Genomic DNA, 20,213 nt, shown 5'->3' with positions numbered 1-20,213 from the left:
GAATTCCAATCTGTAATCTGCCTAGTGATCTGAATCAATTATCGTGTTCTGTGTGAGATCAGAGGATGTCTCAGTATTTACGAATAGGGATGTATTTGTAGACACCTCTGTATACAAATCAGAAGGAAGGACGCGTAAATTTTAGAAAAACGAGGTTCGTGTAATATCGACCTACTTACAGACTCGCTTTTTATTATTACGTAACATCTATTCTTATATACTTTATACTTTTTCAACCAATTTTCAATTTATGCAACATACACAATAAATTTCGTGCTTTCGAGATGTTCGATGTTCGATATCCCTGTTTGTTTATTTTTCAAAATAGCTGATAAACTCATAAATTAATTACTCACTGGTTAACCAGTAAATAATCGATGAATTGTTAAACGAGTAATTTTGAATATCTCATGGTCGCGGTCGGTACATCGGCAAGGAACTTCGCGTTATTGATTAATCCGAAAGGAAGGTTAGTTTTCCTTCGTGCAACGGCACGACAACTTTTCATTTCCCCGAATAATTCCAACTTACTTCGCTAGAAACAGCCGGCAGGCAAATTTTTGCCAAACTTCTGTTTCCAATAGGTAAGATGGAGTTCCGGCTGAACGAACGAACGAATGGAATCGAACGACGCGTGAAGGAGTATCGATTCGCGACGCGAAAACTAATTACCGTTAAACGAGAATAACAAAAGGAAGGATGCAGCTCGGTGTCGTATTCGTCGAGGAGAAAAGATCTGCGATCGAATCTTCCACTAGCAATAGCTAGAACGCGTGACTGATTGAAATTGATAGCTTGCTATAAGAGGATTTCATGAATACAAAGTAGCAACTGCGCGTCTCTTTGACATGGATCTGTTAATGAGATTCGAATAAATAGATCTAATTAAAATTTAATGTAATCTCGTTTCCTATACCGCCGCTAACGCAGCTTTGACCAGCAAGGGCGAAGGCGAAAATTGAAGTTATCAGCCTGCTAAGATTAATTAATTCTGCAAATTATGGATATTCAGTAAATATCGACAGTGGTGCGAGAAAAATGAAATTTATAAACGCTTCGGGTAACGATCGCCAAACAAATTAATGTTTGCCAGGGAAAATGTTTCAAATGTTTAAAATGTGATTCTGAAATCAAGGAAAATAGTAGCTACGTTTTAAGTTTACTCCAGTTATTCTTAACGCATATACGCACATATTTTATACGACACTCGTACATATTTATGGAAGTGTGTAATTATGCAAACGTAAAGTTACGATAAACACAGTCCAGGTTGAAGTTTCCCTTCATATCGGTGAAAACATAAGAGCAATGAGTTTAGTAAATATTTAAGCATCGAAACACAATGAAATCTGCACGATTACTGCGCAAATGGTGAACGTTCGACTGATTACGGCGCACTAGGGAAAATTCGCGAAAAATTCCAGCCTAGTCTGGATCACGGGTTTAGCTAGGCTGTATAGGGACAGCGAAGTGGATCCACTTGTTACCTGCATCACAGTTTTACGAAACGAGACCCGCGGGTGTGATACTCCGCATTTTCACCATCAACCACGGGAACACCCGTGAGATACGCGGAACACGAAACGCGAACATCGGTCGCGAGCGACATAATTGCGTGGCACATAATGAATTATAATAATACAGAGATGCGCACTCGATCCTTGACAGGGGGTTCCATCGAAACAGACGTTCGTTACGAACCACAGGGATACGACGATTACGCGTAATTCGTATAATCCGCGTAATTTGACGAACGTTTTGATGCACGCATCGTGACTTAATTGAATAAACTGTCTGGCAAATTGTGAAAACACGTGACATAGAACCGTCGGTTTAAACAATTGCGGTGCTATATTGTTGAGCGTTATTTACTCGAATGCACAAACAGATGGATAACGTTGGATTCGTACGTCGTTGACTAGATAGTTCTTATCTGTTGCTGTTTAAAAAGATGCAAACTTATTACGCAACCTAGTACGTTATTGCATTATGATTTATGAATTATGTATATACACTCTCTATTTATAGTAAGTGGATTTTCTCCGAACCGGTCTGTATAGAACTGGACTTCTACTCGGCATGATGGAATCTCAGAAATAGTTGCAGGATTCGTTAATTTAAAGATATTACTGAAAAAATTAAATCACCGATACAATGTATATCGCATATATATTGTTATCAGAAATAGATATAGATTACGCTGCATGCTCTGTACTAATAACATTCAAATCGAAATTTTTCCCCAAGTTTGTTCGCGTAACAAAATACGTTAAATTTGTCCCGAAGTTCGCATGCAAAAAGCCCAATTCGGACAAAGGGAGAATAATTTCATAGGCGACATTTGTTGCGATACAATTTGACGATCGATCAAAATTAGTCTCATGGATCTTACGTGAGAACAGCTTTTAGATTGGATGAATGATGCAGCGACATTCCGCGGCGTGGTATCGTCTTTCACCACGGAGGGCAACGTGTTCTTTCCCCGTTGAGAGGCCAGGAAAGCGTAATTCGTGACAAGAAACGTTGCAGCGGTATACCCCGTTTCTACGAGCACATTCAAATTAAGAGCTCTCTAGATGGGACGCACGCCGTTCAATAAACAGAACACGCCATGTCACTTGACCGCCCACTCGCGTTTTACGCTACAGGAATAGCGTACTATTTTCACAAAAACCTAGATCAAACGGTTCGTGCCGACCAAGTCGCGTATACACCGTCGATTCCGCTTTTATTTTCGGTTTTTCCGTATCGACCGGGAGATGCTGCGACGTTTAATCGCGGCTGTTAAAGCCAGCTTGGGTTCGAACGACGAGCAGAGAAAAAAAAGGGGATAAAAATTCCTCGGAAAAATTCTCCGTCGTGTATTTCGTAACTCACGTGTAGGACGCGCGACGTGACCAACAACACGAACGATTCGCGTTTCTTTTTTTCAACTATTGCTTCGTGTGTGTTTTACGTGTGTTTCTATTAGCAGATATCATTGGACGGAAACGTATACGCCGAGTGCAACTAGCGTGTAAAGACCATATAAATAGTACTAATCTGTGCTCTCTGTATCGCTGAAGTTATCGGTGTTGCCTAGCTATTGCGATAGAAGGTGTCGGCTAGTTAGACTCTTAAGATTGTCGTGTGTATTGAGTATATCTACGATGTTAACGATCTGTAAAGAATAATTATACTAGGATTGCAGTTACGATAAACCTGCAAATCTATTTGCGTAGAACGCGTTAGTTAAAATCAATGTATAGGCCTTTTAGAGACAGATAAGAAAACTAAAAGTCAAACAAAATTCGTGTCTTAAATCTTATAACTTACGTATATTCAAGTAGCACAACACCGAGGAACATGCATACGCATAATCGTTACCCTGATTTATTAAAGCTAACAACTTCCATCTTTTTCTTATCATTCCCATAAATTATTAAAATCAATAACATGCATCAACAAAAAAGAACTCGTGTAACCACTTGTACGATTTAAAGTAACTACCAAGAGACATTTTCAAGAGTTTCCAAATATCCCAAAGCACGTTCCATCAGACCTATCATAATCCAACGGCAGAAACCTAAACAAACCTGGAATGTCCACCTCGTTCTCAATCTGCCTCGATCGACAACGACGTTTAAACTCAACCTCTCAAATCTACCATCGTCGGATTTCAGATAAAAATGTCAGAAACAGTGCGTGTTACGGAAGTAGACGAAAAAGGCTGCGTCATTTATCGGGTACAAAGTTCGTGAGCAACGTTACTCGTGTTTCCATTAAGTCGTACAGGTCGGAAAGTGTGTACTTACGAAGGTGGACAGAGTGCAAATTATCGTTTGTCTTTCGTCGAGGATGTGCAAAAGGCTTCCGCCTTCGGCCGTTCATAAAATGACAAATGACCAGCCATTAGACCGATTTCGTGGTCATTCCGCGGTTCCTTCGCTCACGAGAGTCGCACGCAAAAAATTAATTACCATGAGCGTTCGGCCGCGCGATGCTGCAATTGCCGTTTTCGAGTGTCATCGACTCTTCGGCCAGTCACCAGGACGCACAGAATGCGCCGCTCTTATCCTTGTGAACGTGTTGGAGCGGAATTTATCACCCGGCCGGAGGTCGTGCCGCGTTAATACGTTTGAAAGCCATGACTGACTCCTCCTGATAAATAGCGCATGTAAGTAGTGAAACGGATTTCTATAGATTGTATGGGTGTGACCAAAAACAGGTATTAATTATCTGCACCTACGTGGAGTTCATGCTGTTTTCTAAATTGAATTACGTATCGTGCTGAGTTTTATTAAAAAACGTGTCATTTTTATATCGATTATCAGGCTGGTAGATACCAAATGAAAGATTTTTATCAGATAAATGTTCCAAGTTTTTTACTTTCTCCGCGAAATGAAATTAATAATAATTGTATGGATAGGCAAGTGTAAATAATTCGCTGACAAAATGCGTTCTTACTTTTTCTGTTAAGTCAAATACGTAAAATTCGTTAGCTGTATATACAGATTTTCTATCCGACTCTGGCACTGGAAATAAAGATGGAATGCCAGATATGAAATCCTCCGAGTTTTAATATTGCGCTTATCAAAGTACTACTCGCACTTTTCACTGTTCGATCACGTTACGTACGTACGAACGCATATAAAGGAAAGAAGAAACAGATGTAGCGCATTTCGCGAAAAGAGAAGCAAAACCATCTGCGCTTTTAATCCTCTATTTAGACCGTTCAAACCGTTAGTCAGCGGTAAAGGAACCACAGATACGTTTTCCCTCGGTGGTTTTCGACGTTAGATGGTCTTCAATGGAGGCGTTCAGGTGGCTGCGCCGCGGTTTTTCACGATACAGCGTCCTGCACGGAGATTTCTGTGCGTTTTACCACGCGGCACTCGTGTAAAAGCTTGCGGGTAAAAAAGGGGCACGTCTTTGAAAATCGCAGACAAATATCATGCGGCGAAACTCGGTCGATGTGAAATGAGCGTTAATGGAAATGGATCGAAGAGCGACTTTTCCTCCTCGAACAAGCAAAGAAACTTCGACCAGTGATTGTCAGCCATTTACGACCTTTCCTTCGTATGGTCTCAATGTATCAGTTTTTTACGAGTTATGGATGGCGTAAAAATTAAAAGACAGTTACAACGTCATATGAAAGAGAGATCAGACGATATTTCGTAGCAAAGATAATAAACCAGAGATAGCAGATGAATATGACGGCGAGTAGCTATTCGTGCGTTCATACAGATTCGCTTTACTATGACATACATTGAAATAGCACGATACATATATAATAGTAATTTTAAGCATAGAAGAACGTCGGTGAGATGATAAAGGAAGACTTCATTACCCATGTTAATTTTATTATTCATATTTTTGCAGAATAAAATTAGACATGACATTTAAATTTCTTGGTATCCTATGATACTATGCAACAAATACATACAGAGATAATGTTACGTCCGAATATTAACGTAACTGTACTTTACTATTAAGATTAGATAGAATATAACATCATTATCAAGCACATAGACGATTCGTGCTAATTTTCAGGCATATATTTTGCTAAAAATGTTTGTTTACGTTACGGGAAACCACCCACATATCGTTAAATTGTTCCGCTCTATTTCGAATTACACTGCGTATCATCGGCTCGATCTTTACAAGACTCATAAATCTAAGACTAGTTATTTCCAGCCGTAAACTACCTGCTTGGCTTACTTGTTGAATGACCACAAAATTAATCGAAATTCATTGAGAAATTAATCACGGCGCCACAATATCACAGAACTGGGATGTCTTCTAACGGTACCGTGTCTGTTCGCCGCGAAAGCCTGTAAAATTTCTAGCCTTCGCTTTCTACGATTCCCGAATATCGCTGCTCGAATATCAAATGATCCGTAAAGCGATCAGATCAAGTTCAATGCGTACAAACTAGCAAATCCGAATCAGAGTATGAACACTGTGAATCTTCGAATCTATTCGCGACGTAAATATTTAAGCCTGTCACTAATAATCGCTGCAAAGGTTCGAGCGATCGACGATCATCGTATCTGTTCGTTATTTTTCTCAATACGAATCAAAACAAATTATTCGATGTTTTGAAAAACCATATTGGATATCGCTGACGTCCTTCTGTACGTAAACCGGCGTAAAAACTATTAATTAACACGACATACGAACGAAAAAGTTACCACGCGTTCTGTTTTTCATCCTTGCCAGCACCTGTTGAAACAAATGTTCAACAAACCCGGCTGAACCACGGGGATAACATTCGATCACACACGGTCATAGCACAGTTTTGTAACTGCAACGCGATCGCCAATTGCAATCGCAATTAACCACTTTCGAATTCACTACGAAGCTTGTATTGTAGTATATTAATTCGCTTCGAGCAACGTTTGTTTCCCTATACCGAGTTAAAATTGTATTTTTTCTTTCCACAATTCACAGAGTTTGTCCGATACCCTGCGAGATTCTATTGAAAAATGAATTCCCCCTAACCGTTTAACGCTGTAGCCATATAACAAAGAATTCAGAATGAACGACTCAAGAACACAGATATTTCCTTATTACAAAGATTCTCCGCATATCGAGTATTAGATACAAAGACTACTTACGTTTGATTTTTTATAGGAAATGAATATTATTAAGTGCGTGAAACGTAATAACATTCGCTAATTACATAGCTGGAATCCTACTGAAAAATTCCTTTATCCAACCAATTATACCTTCGTATCGATGCAAATACTAGATATTTCATTGTAACAATTGTCATTCAACGATAGCCGCTTGCAACGAATAATTAAATCATAAAAGTAACAATGGAAAAGAAAGAACGAAGAGGAGAGGGAGAACGCAATGATTAAAGGGTTCGCGAAGGAAAGGGCCGTTTTAATAAATAGAGAACTTTTACAAGGAAGTTTGGGAAGTTGCGAAGTCGGTGCCACATTATTTTCCGTCTTACAGCCCAGAAAGCTGAACTTCGCTATTGAAATTCCAATTTTTTTCTGCCTCTCCTTTTCTCTCAGTGGACCGGGAATTTCTTTTCCTTTGTCATTTGACGATAAATTCAGAAGGGGCTTAGAGCAGCGGTTTAATTAAACTAGTTTAACTGTCATTCCGTTCCTTCGACTTAGCTTGTTCCACACTGTCCACTCAAATCGATAACGCGGCTTTCGTTCTACATTTTTATTACATCTACGTACGGATTGTAGGCTTTAATATTAATTTTCCGTGACAAAGGAGGGCCTACTCCATTACGTACGGGAAACGACCAAATATCCAGCTTTATTGGAAATCCTTATCCGACATTGCGTCCTTCCACGAATAAAACATTCGAAATGAAACTATTCACTGCGATATTAACGCTTTAAATTACATTCGGTATTGAGAAATCGGTTTGCTAGTAGCTTCAGCAATTGCGCTAGATAATAATACTATCAAAAGCTGGTCGCGTTTCGAATGTAATTTTTAGCTTCTTTATCAACTTAAAACCGTGTCGGATAGAAACGTGTTGCCATTAAATGTTCGATCGACGTTCGCGATAGGTGGTAAAATCCAAGTTCAACGCGATCAGTTAAGGGTTCTGACATTTACGAGATCTCGCAGCGTTTTAACCAGTAGAAAATTTATTTTGTTGCCTTCGCTTCGATCACGAATAATTTCCCTATGAGAGAAGCGCGACCGCGAACCTGTCAGCAATTTCTGAGAAACGTTCTCTTAGTCTTCGTCATCTTGCGAGCTTCAACGTGGAACGCAGGAATTTACGCACATTCGTACACACGGATTGCATAAAGTGCATTTATATCTATCCTCGACTTGTCATTATCCGTAGAGAATGGAGATTAAATCAATCAAAGAACAGCCTGGCTATCTCTTACTCCCGCGCAGTACACGCAATGAGAAATTTATTTCAATGGAAAATAGATACTGTAAATGTTTCTCAATGGCACGTAATATCGTTTTGTAACGCGGTGAATCTTGCTTTTACATGGCTGAACGTTTATGTTAAAATTCTACGTGTGATTTTTCGTTTTCGCCGAGTAAATATTACAAAGGCAGAGCTTGTACTCTGATGATTTTTCGAAAGCAATAATATCGCGGTTCTGATGGAAAGAAATCGATCTAAATAAAGAATTCTTCCTCTTAAAAATGGAAACATTTATTCTAAAGCATTACGAGGAAATAATAATTATATATTTATTGGATCGTTTGGAAGGATCGATTTTTAGATAAACGAGGAGCTACGTATGTTGTAAACAAGTAAGACGTCTTCTTCTTTTACAATTTTTCTGTTATTTCTTGCACGATCTGTTCTGAATTATTTGCAATTAATGTTTTGATCGATGGAAGGTAGCTTTTTAAAGGGCGTCTTTCGACTTATGGCCAAAGTTCTCGTCTTTAGAAAGAGGAAAAGACTTTCTGAAACATCGCGCATTTTATATATCGTCGTTTCAGTGAGTCCTTTTCCTATTTGAAAGAACACAAATATTAAATTTCGAACACGTATTCAATTTCCTTCATCTTCGAAATACTACAATTTCCATAAAAATTAACCGAATACAATAAAACTTCTCTGAAAGATACGCGAATTTTCGTTTGTTTCGAAGTATTTGAAATATCGCTTATATAACTTTCCAGACAAGCCGATATACGAACCTGTAATTAAAATTTTAACGAGATATACGAACGGTAAAAGTATTTGACGTTGTAGTTGTACAATAGTTGCAAGCTTATCGAAATACAATATTCGATACACTGCAAGTATGTGCAGCTATGTAAAAAAAACAACGGTAGAAAAAATGTTGTGGATGCAGTTATTGCTTTTTCGATGTAAACAAGGTTGAACGTTAAGAAAATGTATCTTTATTGTTTTCCATTGCGTTTCATTTAAAAGAGGGAATTTCATAGCATAATCAACGTCGATGTTCCTAAAATACCAACTGTTGAGGAAACTTTCAAGCTCCACAGACGGTGGCTTGCATTAACTACATAAATTATGCTCCTTTCGATGCCTGACATAACTCGATAATCAATATTGACTTCTGAATTAAGATTTCGTACAGTAACTTTGACGTAAGTATAATTCCGGAGGGATATCAGAATTTATCAGTGAAGGGAAGTTTATAATAATTGATATTCTAATAGAATATTATTAAAGCGAAATATTAAATCGTAATACCTACTCTAATTATTTTGACGACATATTCAGCTTATAAAAGTATTTTGTTCCACCTGTACAACAATATTAACTTTGACATCTTAGAAGATCTCACTTTTTAACTTTTATGCGAGTTATACAAATTACACACGAAATATTATTCTTTTTTTTTTTTTAATTTAGAATTTGAAAGTCAAGCGATAAATTATCTCGTAGAGATAGACAGATATTGTAAAAATCGTTACCAAGAAAACTTTTCCATAAAGAGATTGACTTAAGACGATGGTTCTTACCCGATGGCCCGCGGGCCTCCGGAAGACCGCTAAATTCTCGCACACGCACCAAGTTATTATAATTTATTATTCGAATAAAAAATACTTTATATGCATATTTATTTACTTATAATAATTCTTCTCTTCAAATTTGAAGGTTATCGATGATCAGTTGTTGAGTGTTTTAAATATACATATTTGGCACATTACGGATTCAAGTTTTGAGCTAAGTCTTGAGGTTACAAGACAACGGAAAAGTTTGAAAATCGTTAGTCTAAGATAAAAAAAACATAGAATTGAGACCAACATCACAGGAACAAAATATTCCAAGCATATTTTCTTCGATAAGTCCAAAAACAACTGTTTAGTTTATACTTTTCTAATTTCGATATTTTGATGGCCATACTCTGTTAAACTTATCGATCATTAAAAATACAACGAAATACGTGTACATACATATACATGCTGGAAATAAAATCTGCAGAGTAATACAATTTCTCAGGCGTGAAAGCTAAAGCGCAAAATGTCCGCTCACTGAAATGTCGAAACAAAAACAAAAGTGAACGGATGTTCGTCTTTTTTATAACATGACTTCACTTTGAATAGCTATACGTGTGCCGTGTATACGCACGTATACTTTAATTTCTCTCGTTGCCCTTTGATCTTTCAAATTTCTCTTACAAACTTAATTAATTGATTCTCGTACGACGTAATTCGAAAACAAGGTGCTTAACTTATATCACAGTCCGGATAACACGTATCTTTTCCTTCGTCTGTTTCTTTTGTAATTTGATTTCCAACTGCACGGTTAGTGTAACAATCGAATCATTGCCTCTATGTATTTCTTTTTGCTTGGCTTAATGGTAATTTCTATAAGATGTACCTTCATTCAACGTAGAATGCAACAAGCTAAGTACGTATTCCTTATACGAATACTCAATGAGTTTACCCATTGAAGACCAAAGTTGTATGAACGTAACATTTCACTCGTAATTCCTTTGTAGTAAACTTGTATCGTTAAATTCTATAAAATTCATATGCTATTTATGAAAAGGAATTTCGAGAATTCGTTCGATATTTTCTTCGTTACTAGATTCTACGAGTTTACGAAAGAAGAAATTGAAGTATTCTATACAGCTATGATAAACTATATTTTTCGAATGTTAAAAAGTCATTTTCTACCTTCGTCCTGAGCAACGGGCTTCTAGAATACATGTTTTGTAACTTGACAAAAAAATAACTTGCTTTAATAACGTTGCCTGAAATTTTACCCATTATTTCGATACTTGAACCATGACGAGTTAAACATAGGACTTTTTTGTCATCGTATTTGGCTTCGTACCTCGCCAAAAATTGCCAAAAAATTTCGAGTAACAGAGACAAAGGCGTTGATTATCTTTCAGCGTGGTGGGATCAGATATAAATAATAATAACTATGTACAACTTACTTGGCTTATCCAGATCAGATATCTCCAGCTGCGAGCACACCGTGGCAATCCCCAACACGAACACCGTGGTCGTAGTCGCGACACTCCACCGGCACCTCCACCACCACATTTTGTCTCCTTTTCGCGCACTCTTGGCACACACACCGTCGAACCAACACCCCGACCGACCTAGCCGCCCCCGCGCTCGCCGCCTTTTCAGCGGTTACCTAGTCTCGCGATCGTCGTGAACCGGCACTAATTGCAGCTGCTGTTGCTGCTGCCGCGACCGGTGCAGTCGGTGTTCTCCTTCTTGTTGCCGATGTTGCCGCCACTGCTGCATTGCGCCGCCGTCGTCGACATCCTCTCAACGCCTTTCTGTCCTCCTCGACTCCTCGCTACACCCTCGACGATCACCACTTTTGTCACTCGATCGGAGATTTCAACTGTGATCAATGATTTCGTCGTCGACCATTTAATCGACGTACAACACACTACGAACCAAAGCTTCCCTCTGCTATCCCCGAGAGTCTTTTCTTCCCCGAGTCTTTCTTCCAACGACTCGACGAACCAATTGATCTTGTAACCTTCCCTTCGAGTACTCGTTCCAATTACGGTGGCGAGATCACCTTCCAAGGGAGTCTCAATTAATCCACTTGTAAGATAGTAACTGAACGAGAGGTGTTCGAACGTTGTGATGGTTTCTCGCGCGATTGTTAGCCAAGAAGTTTCCAGCAACTTTCTAACTGGTACTAAGTTCGTTGGATATCACGCTGGGATAGCTGCGTCGCAGAGTTGGCAGATTCTTCTTGAGAAAATTCGCTAGGAAATGTGTGCGGTCGGATTTCGATGGCAGTTAGAAGCGTTAGATGAAACTTTGTGTCTTTCGATGTATTCACCGTAAAACGTGAACCATGTTAAATATTAATGCGACGTCAGGCTGAGTAATAAAACCTCCGTAAGATTCGAAACTTGTACGCACTTTCGAGAGACACGAGTATCGCTTCGAGTTTGTCGAATTACGCTCTAAGTTCAAGATCGATGTATGTATACACGCTATTGACGTTAAATCTCCGATCGTCGAGCTTGATGTATAAATTCAATCGTGAATTCGAGGAAATTGAAATTCGGCAGTAACGAGACACTGTGCGTAAAAATCGTGAAAAAGGCGGCAGTGTGATCTGTACCGAAGCACGTCGAGTATGAGACTGAAGGGACGCGTTTGACTCGTTCTAACGTCCCTGAGAAATCGTACTGTGCTTGCACAAAACCATCCACGTCCGATAGACTTCGATAGACCGTCTTGTTCTCGAATTGTAGTGTGGGTGGAGCTACGTCGAGCTTCTGGATATTTTTCGTATCGAATACGCAAGGTTATTGCGAAGAGAAAGCAGCAAAAGTGCAGAACGACGATCACGAGTTCGTTCAAAATTCAAAGTTCGAATTGCCAGTTTCGCGAGAATTGGTCGACTTCGAAACGGGTCGCACTGAACCGCAAGTAACGCTCCGGACACGAGTCTAGTTTACTGCACCACTAGCTCCGAATGAACTCGTCGGTTTGCCCCTATCTCACGGCTCGTTACTCGCGTCGCTACTCGAGGGGCGCGTACACGGAAGGACATTCGCACAGCAGAGGCATCCACCCGGGATTCGTGCGGTCCTCGTAATTAAATCCCTGCGTATCGATATTAATCAGTCAACGAAATTGAGTCCGCGAACGTTACTAAGTTAATTACTCGGTCAGCCGGTGTCCACGAGTATTGCAATCAGATTTATGAACCCGACTCTCCGCAAATTATTCCTCCAAACACGAAACTTCGTTTCTAGTTTTATTTTATTTGATTTTCTTCTCTCCACTTGCTCTTTTGTCTGGTACAGTGAATCGGATCTAAATGAATTTCCAGACTAGCTGTATTTCGCATTTACCGCAGCGTAAACACGTGTGTAAGTCTTCTTAACGATTGTTGCAGGAAGTCAGGCACCGTCGGCAAATTGTCTTCCGTACACAATACCATCACATTGTCCAACATATTCACTATGATCGATCATTTACATTTTTAAAAGGAAAAGACAAGATGCTTCGTGTCAGTCTGTCTTCGCCATCGGTCTTGTTGGACGGGTCATCGATCGAGCGAGACAGATGAGAAACGTGACGGCACGCAGAAGCCGAGATCACGTTGTCTCGGCACGATTTTAATTCATAGATCACACAATGCCACTGTGATCGTACTCGAATACGAGTTTACAACAAATGCCCCACGTGATAGAACCACGTCGAGTCCTGACCCGTGGCGGCTCGGTACTGAAACCATTGAATAGCGTGAAGGACCACCGCAAGCCGGTTCGGCTGCCTTCGCGGCTACTCGGTCGACTTCGGGCACGCTCGCGTTTCACGTTTCTGTCTCGCTCGTCAATCCGTCCTCGTCTCGACTGGCGCTACGTCCATCTTTGCTTTCTCTCTCGGTTTCCTACGGTCCGTTCGGTCGGATCGGGTCTTCTTCTCGCCTCTTCCTCGCGCGTTCTCCACCACGCACTACGCGTTGAGATCATTATGATTTAGTGGCGGCGAGGCTAATGAGCCGCCATCGTCATAATCGCCGCGGTACAGGTCATGCAATATCTTCGAAGGATCGACAAGGTGACGCGAATTCGCGCCGGCTGAACGACAGCTTGTATATATGGAATTTGAACGGTGTTCTCGTTCGTTTTTAATAAAGCTGCTAGGTAATATACCGTTGCCGCGAGAACGTCTTCGAGAGCCGTGTTCCGACTAAATCATTTTCGAGACAGGTTTTTATTAGTAAAGGAACTAACGCCGAACGCGAGGTGTTGAAATTCTTGAAAATTGCCGCGTTATATAAGATCCGGGGCGAGCCGACCTCTTCGCTTATTCCACTCTAAACGCTTGCGAAATTAATATGTTTTATAGGTCGATGACGACCGTAATTCTCTCATCTCGCAATATCATGCGAATTGGTTAATATTCATGGTGTTTTAGGGCCAGATTGCTTTAGAGAATCTTCGACAAATCAGATTTTCTCCCATAAAATATTTATGCCGGCATACCGACAAATACGGTTGTGAGGATTTTACCATAGGTGTTTTATCTGCGTTGCTTGTGTTTGGAATTTCTCTCGGAATACAGGATTTTTATTTATTAACTCCTTCGAGATTCCGGCTATAGAAAATATCTATATGCGTACTATCGGATCTTTCCTCGTGATTGATTTTAAAAATCACGCGACTGCCATTCAATTTGTAATTTATTCAGATCGATCGATAAATCTTGTTACGACTTAGTACTACTATTCCTGTTTGTCTTTATAAACATGGAGTAGAGAATTATTAGTTTCCATTAATCTCTGTCAGTCTCCGCCAAGTCACTGTAAAGACAAGATATTGTGCAACGATGATACAGTGGTATGACCCTTAGTTTCATTGTCAGTGATAATACAAATTCGCCATTATTTACACGTTTGTGCTTCTTCGATACTTCTGTATCCACCTGTATCTCTATACAAATTGTTTTTCGTTCCTTGACAACTGTTATTTCCAAATATGTACCTAACCGTACAGCTTTACTACTTTCTTATCACTTGCCCTTTTTACGTAACGATCGAAGAAAAACTCTTTTGTAAAAGTCTTCGAATTCTTCGTCAGAACGAAAGCTTGTTGCATCTTTTACGATCTTGAAATCATTTAATCTTTCACGTCTGAACAAGTTGTCGAAAGCTCGAAAAAGTCTTAAAAGTAGGACGTTTTAATTTGGAACAACTAAGAAAGATTTTTAATTTAGTACGTGTTAAATAGATATTAGCGATACAATGAACTCAAGCGTAAGACTCTACGTCCAGTGAAATTCGTACTTCCTAAATTTACTGGATAGGCACTTCATTCGTTTACGTTCTATAAAGGCGCTGTTCCTCTTTCTAAAATTCTCATTCATCATACAGTACTTTCCTGTAAAAAGACTCAGCCTCGTATAGATATGCGTTCCTGCACGTGCACGCGCCACTACCACCCAGGAGCTTCATTGTCTACACGCATTCTTCAAATTCATAGCTTTTATGTATTGCGCATAGTTCCTAAAATTCTTCCATTCTTGAAATATATTAAATAGTCGAACGATAAATTAATTGTCTATATGTATCGTAAGACATACATAATGTAAAGAATTATTAGAAACATACGAATGTAAGCAATACGTGGAAATTTGTAAAACTCACAGGAACATTATTTCATCGTTGTCAATCACATGTCTTAAGCAACTTATTAATGTGACTTGCAAAGGAGAAGCCTATAATCTATAACTCGTACCTTTTCAATCTACTAATACTATTAATTAATCAATTTTTGTACAAGAGGATCCTACTCAATGGCCCTTGTATTAAATTAAAAGCTTCCACTATCGACTTTTGGTATCGAAACCGTTTCAATCTTGAATACGGTATGTGAATTAAAAGAAAGGAAACTTTCATTCGGAGGAATTTTGATTTGACCCAGACTTTCTACAACTTGACAGCGATCATAACGCATACTAAACGTATTAACTAACTTTGTAACTGTGTGTATAATGATTACAAAGTACCTTTCATAAAATGGCTACGTTTCTAGATATATGATACTCGTCCTTGTGAACAGTGGTTACTTTAAGAGTTTCAATTCAAAATTACTTCACGCTAACGAACGAGCTCCTAATTTTATAACTCCGTGATAAGCATTATCGGTGAGAATCCGTTCGAAAGTTAATGTGTTCGATACACAAAATACATTTCACCAGCGTGGCCGATGGTAACTTTAAATGCTCCGTTTACGGATTTAAGCGCGGCCAAGTCGGAACGAGGTTAATGAGCATCACGAAACATATGTTTCGATTGGAACACTGAAGGGTTCAGAGGGGGTAGGACGCTTATTTGCGTCATAAACATGTTCATGAAAACTGATAGTTCGTGCATAGGTGGTGCACGCGCGAGATAACACCCCTCGAAACTTCATGACTACGAGAACTCTCTGCGATCACGATAAATTCCGGCTTTCGTGTTTCCGTCGCTATCGGGAATCGCCTGCAAATCACTTCCTAATCCTCATCGAGTAGGTATCTGCGAAGGTATCTTTCCCAAATCCCCTTTGAACGTTTGAGAACATTCCCGGCTTAGTTATGTGTATCGTTGTTTTCCTACCGTTCGCGATCTGTAACGCTAGATAGGGTGAAATTTTTCCCTCTTGGAAATTCATGTGAAACCATTCCATTGCTCTTTGACAACATTATGCGTATAGTACGCAGAATAGTTGCTTGAGAAAGATGCTTCACTTCTATAAATAGAATAATGAAATGAGATATTACGTACACGTTAATTGGAAGATATTTTGTTAAAATTAAAAAGATATAGTAGATATAAATTCTGGTTTGGACATTAAAAGATGAAAAGAGGACATCTTAACTGAAGAACTGTCATACAAAAAAATTAGGTGTTAGAACGAAGCAAGTTAGATAGGAATCTTCTCCTTGCTTATTTTTGTGTTAATCGTCACTGATGATTATTACGGTCATTAGCGAGAAGGATTAATACTGTAAAATAGCGTCTGAAATACTACCTTGAACTCTTTCTCACTTTCTTAATAGTACAAGTTGTAATTATCCGAGCATTATGTCCTCACTGCTCAAAAAGCAGGCTTATAAAAATAAAAATTTCGAGGACAGATACATACAGATAGTATTGTATACAAGATATTTCAAGCTACGTATATAAACTCAAATTATATATATATGTGATTTTGAATGAATTGATAAGACGATATAAAGGTATTTACTTCGAATATTTTTGTATGTTTTTGTACAATTAAAGAGAAATAATATATATAATTAAAAAAAATGGTAATAATATTAATTAGAATATAAGAAATCAACAAGAATACCTAGATACATATAGCAAAATCTATCATAGAATTATGAGTTATGATTTACGATTAATTAAGCAATGACCTATCGAAGGAAGATTGATAGTTCAGTTTGCTAGTAGTGGAACAAATTGAACTGCGATATGTCTGTAACTGTCTAAAACGAACCAACCTCGATTAAGGTTTTATTGTAAGCATCGCACCTTAACCCTGAGGTTAAGTGAATATATCCTCGAGACGTTTATCTCGAGAACAGGTTTTAATCTTTGAAAGACATGAACGAATCATTGTAATTTTAAATCGTATTGCAACTTTGTACGTTCGTGATTAAAATGGCATTATCCATGAAACGATTTCCTGCATAACAAATGGATAAACGACGAATTTAATGTCACGTATATAATTATGTAAGTCTAATTACAATTTCAATTTTTCATCGGTGCATAGACAACCGCAGTCTACAAATAACTTCATCCACAACAGAAAACATATTTTCAATTTCTTATTGCGTTTATTTTAATTTCCGTCACCTTATCCGAACTTTCATTTTAATTTTCTTTCTATGGGTTTCTTCCTAACGACCGAGCCTCTGATAATGCGATAATGCTTTCTCGTATCGCATGTATCGTACGCATCGTTAATTTAAGCGCATATCAGAATCAGAGAAATCTCGAACGACTTTAAATCTCAGTCACTGCAGTGAAAACTAATCGTGTGGCTCGCACGCTATCGAATTTAACGTACTTTTTAAAAAGTCTCGATGCCTGGCGAGATCGAATTGTAATCAGAGACTACGATCGATGTGTGCCCGTGAGCAGATCAACGTGTCAGGATCAACAATAATTTATCTACATCGAGATAGCTGTACCGTGCGCGCGTTCTCTCACTTGCGTTTTTAATTTGCGAACTGAGGCCGGTGTTCAGTTTCAATTTCCCTTCAAATTGGAAAATTGTTTTCTCCTTGCTCGCGAGAAGCGGAGAATTACCGTGAGTCACAAAATTATTGGCAGCGACAGGGATAGAAAAATGAAAAATGGAAAATAAAAAGATCATACCAGCAAGCTTTTATATCTTTTATTCGTTTGAAAACTCTTTCAAATAGGCTTTGGACTGTCGAAAATATAAAATATAACATTGATTATATTTATAATTATATTAATTATTACGGTGTGAAAAAATTATAGTTGAATTATCGAAACGATCTCTGATACTATAAACGATGGATTTAAATCTCCTAAAAGGTAAATTGAAACAAAATACTATGAAGACTTCAAATATTTTTTATTTATGTCAAAATACGTATTCAAAGCAAAAAGACATCTGGATAACAAATATTAATTTCATTACGTTCGAAATTTACAGAATAAATTCCAATTGGTTTTACAGTAAAAAAAAAGAAAAAAAAAACAGAGACAATAAAACAAACAGATGTGAAAGGAAAAAGTTATCGAAAGTTTGATCTTTCCTTCGATGCTGCCAGTCGAAATTTCCCTAAAATACTAAATCGAATACCAAAATTTTTTGCACACGAAGGATGCAACTTCTCGAGAAACATCTCATACAATAAAAATAAACTTAATCCTATGTTATCAAGCAACCAATTCAGACATGGAATAAATATTACGTATTTGAACGTACAAAATGAATATGAGAATCGTGCTTTAAAAAAGCGTTTACTGGTGAGAAGATATTAATCGAGGAAACGTTGTATCATAACGACCATAACCGATAACGTTGATCCATTACCTAACAGGTTTAAGAGAACTTGTTGATGGATTATCCTGCTAACCATTACTAATTTATTTTATTATGCAGAACTCACAAGTTGCAGTACCGCCAAAAATCAATCTATCATAAGCATTAGAACGTTTGTATACCCTACGTTAATTCATAGATGATTATACTACGATGTATTAAGTATTCAAAAAGTAAAGAGGAGAAGATTAGAAGAGGGAAATAGAAAGCCGAAAGAAGACCAAACTACTATAATTAAATGAAAACAAATCATTTCTGTTGCAACGAATAGGAAATTGTTAACTGTGCACTGTATTTACATTGGAATACTGTACAAAATTTCGTCGAAACTATTTCGCAAAATTAAAAAATTTTATTTCATATTTTCTGGCGAATAAAGAGAAGAATTTTTATTCGTAAAATTATTACACGAAACGTACACTTGTGGTCATAAATTCATCCGATTGAGATTGAGACTTATGCAAAGATAGATAAACATTATAGAAATTTTAGATAAGTAAAACTATACATTACAACACTATACTTTACGATCGTTGCTTTAATCAATTCGCTTTATTCAAATTTCTATTGTATCTTCGAATTTCAATTGAGAATTTAAATAAACTGTCTTTAAATAAATGTATCTAATCCGTACAAAACTTTTCGTTCGAACTATGACTCCTAGTTAATGTTGCTCACATTTCTCTTGCGAATCTTACAAAGTTTTTACGTGATTATCTTACACGAATACAGATCATGATCGGTTGTATGAAACGAAACAGTGTTCCGATACTTATGAACGGGATTGTAGAAACGCACATACGCCAGTAACGTGTCCCGACTTTAGCTATGATTATGTACTTACCAATGGCTCATTAATCTTGCAAAGGCGAGGTAGTTTCGTTATGCTACTGATTGACAATGATTATTCATTATGTAGAATCCATTAGCTTTCCTACCAAGTTTTAATCCTTGGATTAAACTCACTACAATACACGAACACATTAATCAATGTTATTTCATTACTATATAATAGTCAAAGATTAATGTCATTGCAGGAAATTTGAAATACCGCGTATTTTCCTAAGGAAGGAAGAGAAAATACGCCGTGGAAGTTTCCAGAAAAATTGGCGCGTGGACTATTGCTAGATTCTCCATGCGTTTGGTAAATATTTGGAATCGGGGACATCTCGCTGATCACACAGTACGTGTTCTATTATATACGTAATATAATGTAAGATCTGTTTATAAAGTAATGTACAAATTCTTTGGAATTTAGCAAATATCCGGACGACAGAAGTTCTACTGTAAAGAAAGACATAATTTAAGAGTTCGAAAAATTCTTGTGTAAAACTTTGATTCGGAGAAACATATTTCTTCCGACATGAAAAATTTCTTAATCTTATGCTTGGCATTCATACGTTGCTAATGGAGCAACTAATCGCGACATGATACACGAAGATTAACGTGGCTATTAAAAAAATAAAAGATATTCAAAGAAGACCTCCCCATTTTCTGTTCCCTAGTTCCCGAACTTAATATCCTATGAATATGCATTACTTAGGTGGCACCAAGCTATAAAATCATGACAAATTCCCTTTTTCAAATTATCATAAATATATCTTCATTAAGGAATTCGAAGATTATAATTAAGAATCGTAATGTATAATACATATACTATGTGAAATATTCTGCGGTATAATTAGTTTAGGCTATTGATTCATGTGTAATAATTTAAAAAAT

The 20,213-nt window shown here is 37.8% G+C and overlaps 1 protein-coding gene across 2 annotated transcripts in view; it reads right to left on the bottom strand.

The window, feature by feature from the left end:
• LOC100645946 (hemicentin-2) overlaps positions 1-20,213 on the bottom strand; it is a 205,122-nt gene that overhangs the window by 149,240 nt on the left and 35,669 nt on the right. The window contains exon 1 of one of the 2 annotated variants that reach the window (XM_003395724.4): positions 10,863-13,155. The exons of the other annotated variant lie outside the window; for it this stretch is intronic. Coding sequence (XP_003395772.1) covers positions 10,863-10,971 — 109 coding nt within the window. The 5' untranslated portion in view covers positions 10,972-13,155. Of the gene's footprint in view, positions 1-10,862; positions 13,156-20,213 lie in introns of those variants that run through there. 2 annotated transcript variants of the gene reach the window in all.

The sequence above is a fragment of the Bombus terrestris genome, chromosome 5 (genome assembly GCF_910591885.1).
Source record: "Bombus terrestris chromosome 5, iyBomTerr1.2, whole genome shotgun sequence".
Lineage (NCBI taxonomy): Eukaryota > Metazoa > Arthropoda > Insecta > Hymenoptera > Apidae > Bombus > Bombus terrestris.
Note: the sequence above shows the minus strand (reverse complement) of the source record. Positions and strands in the feature narration are given on the sequence as shown.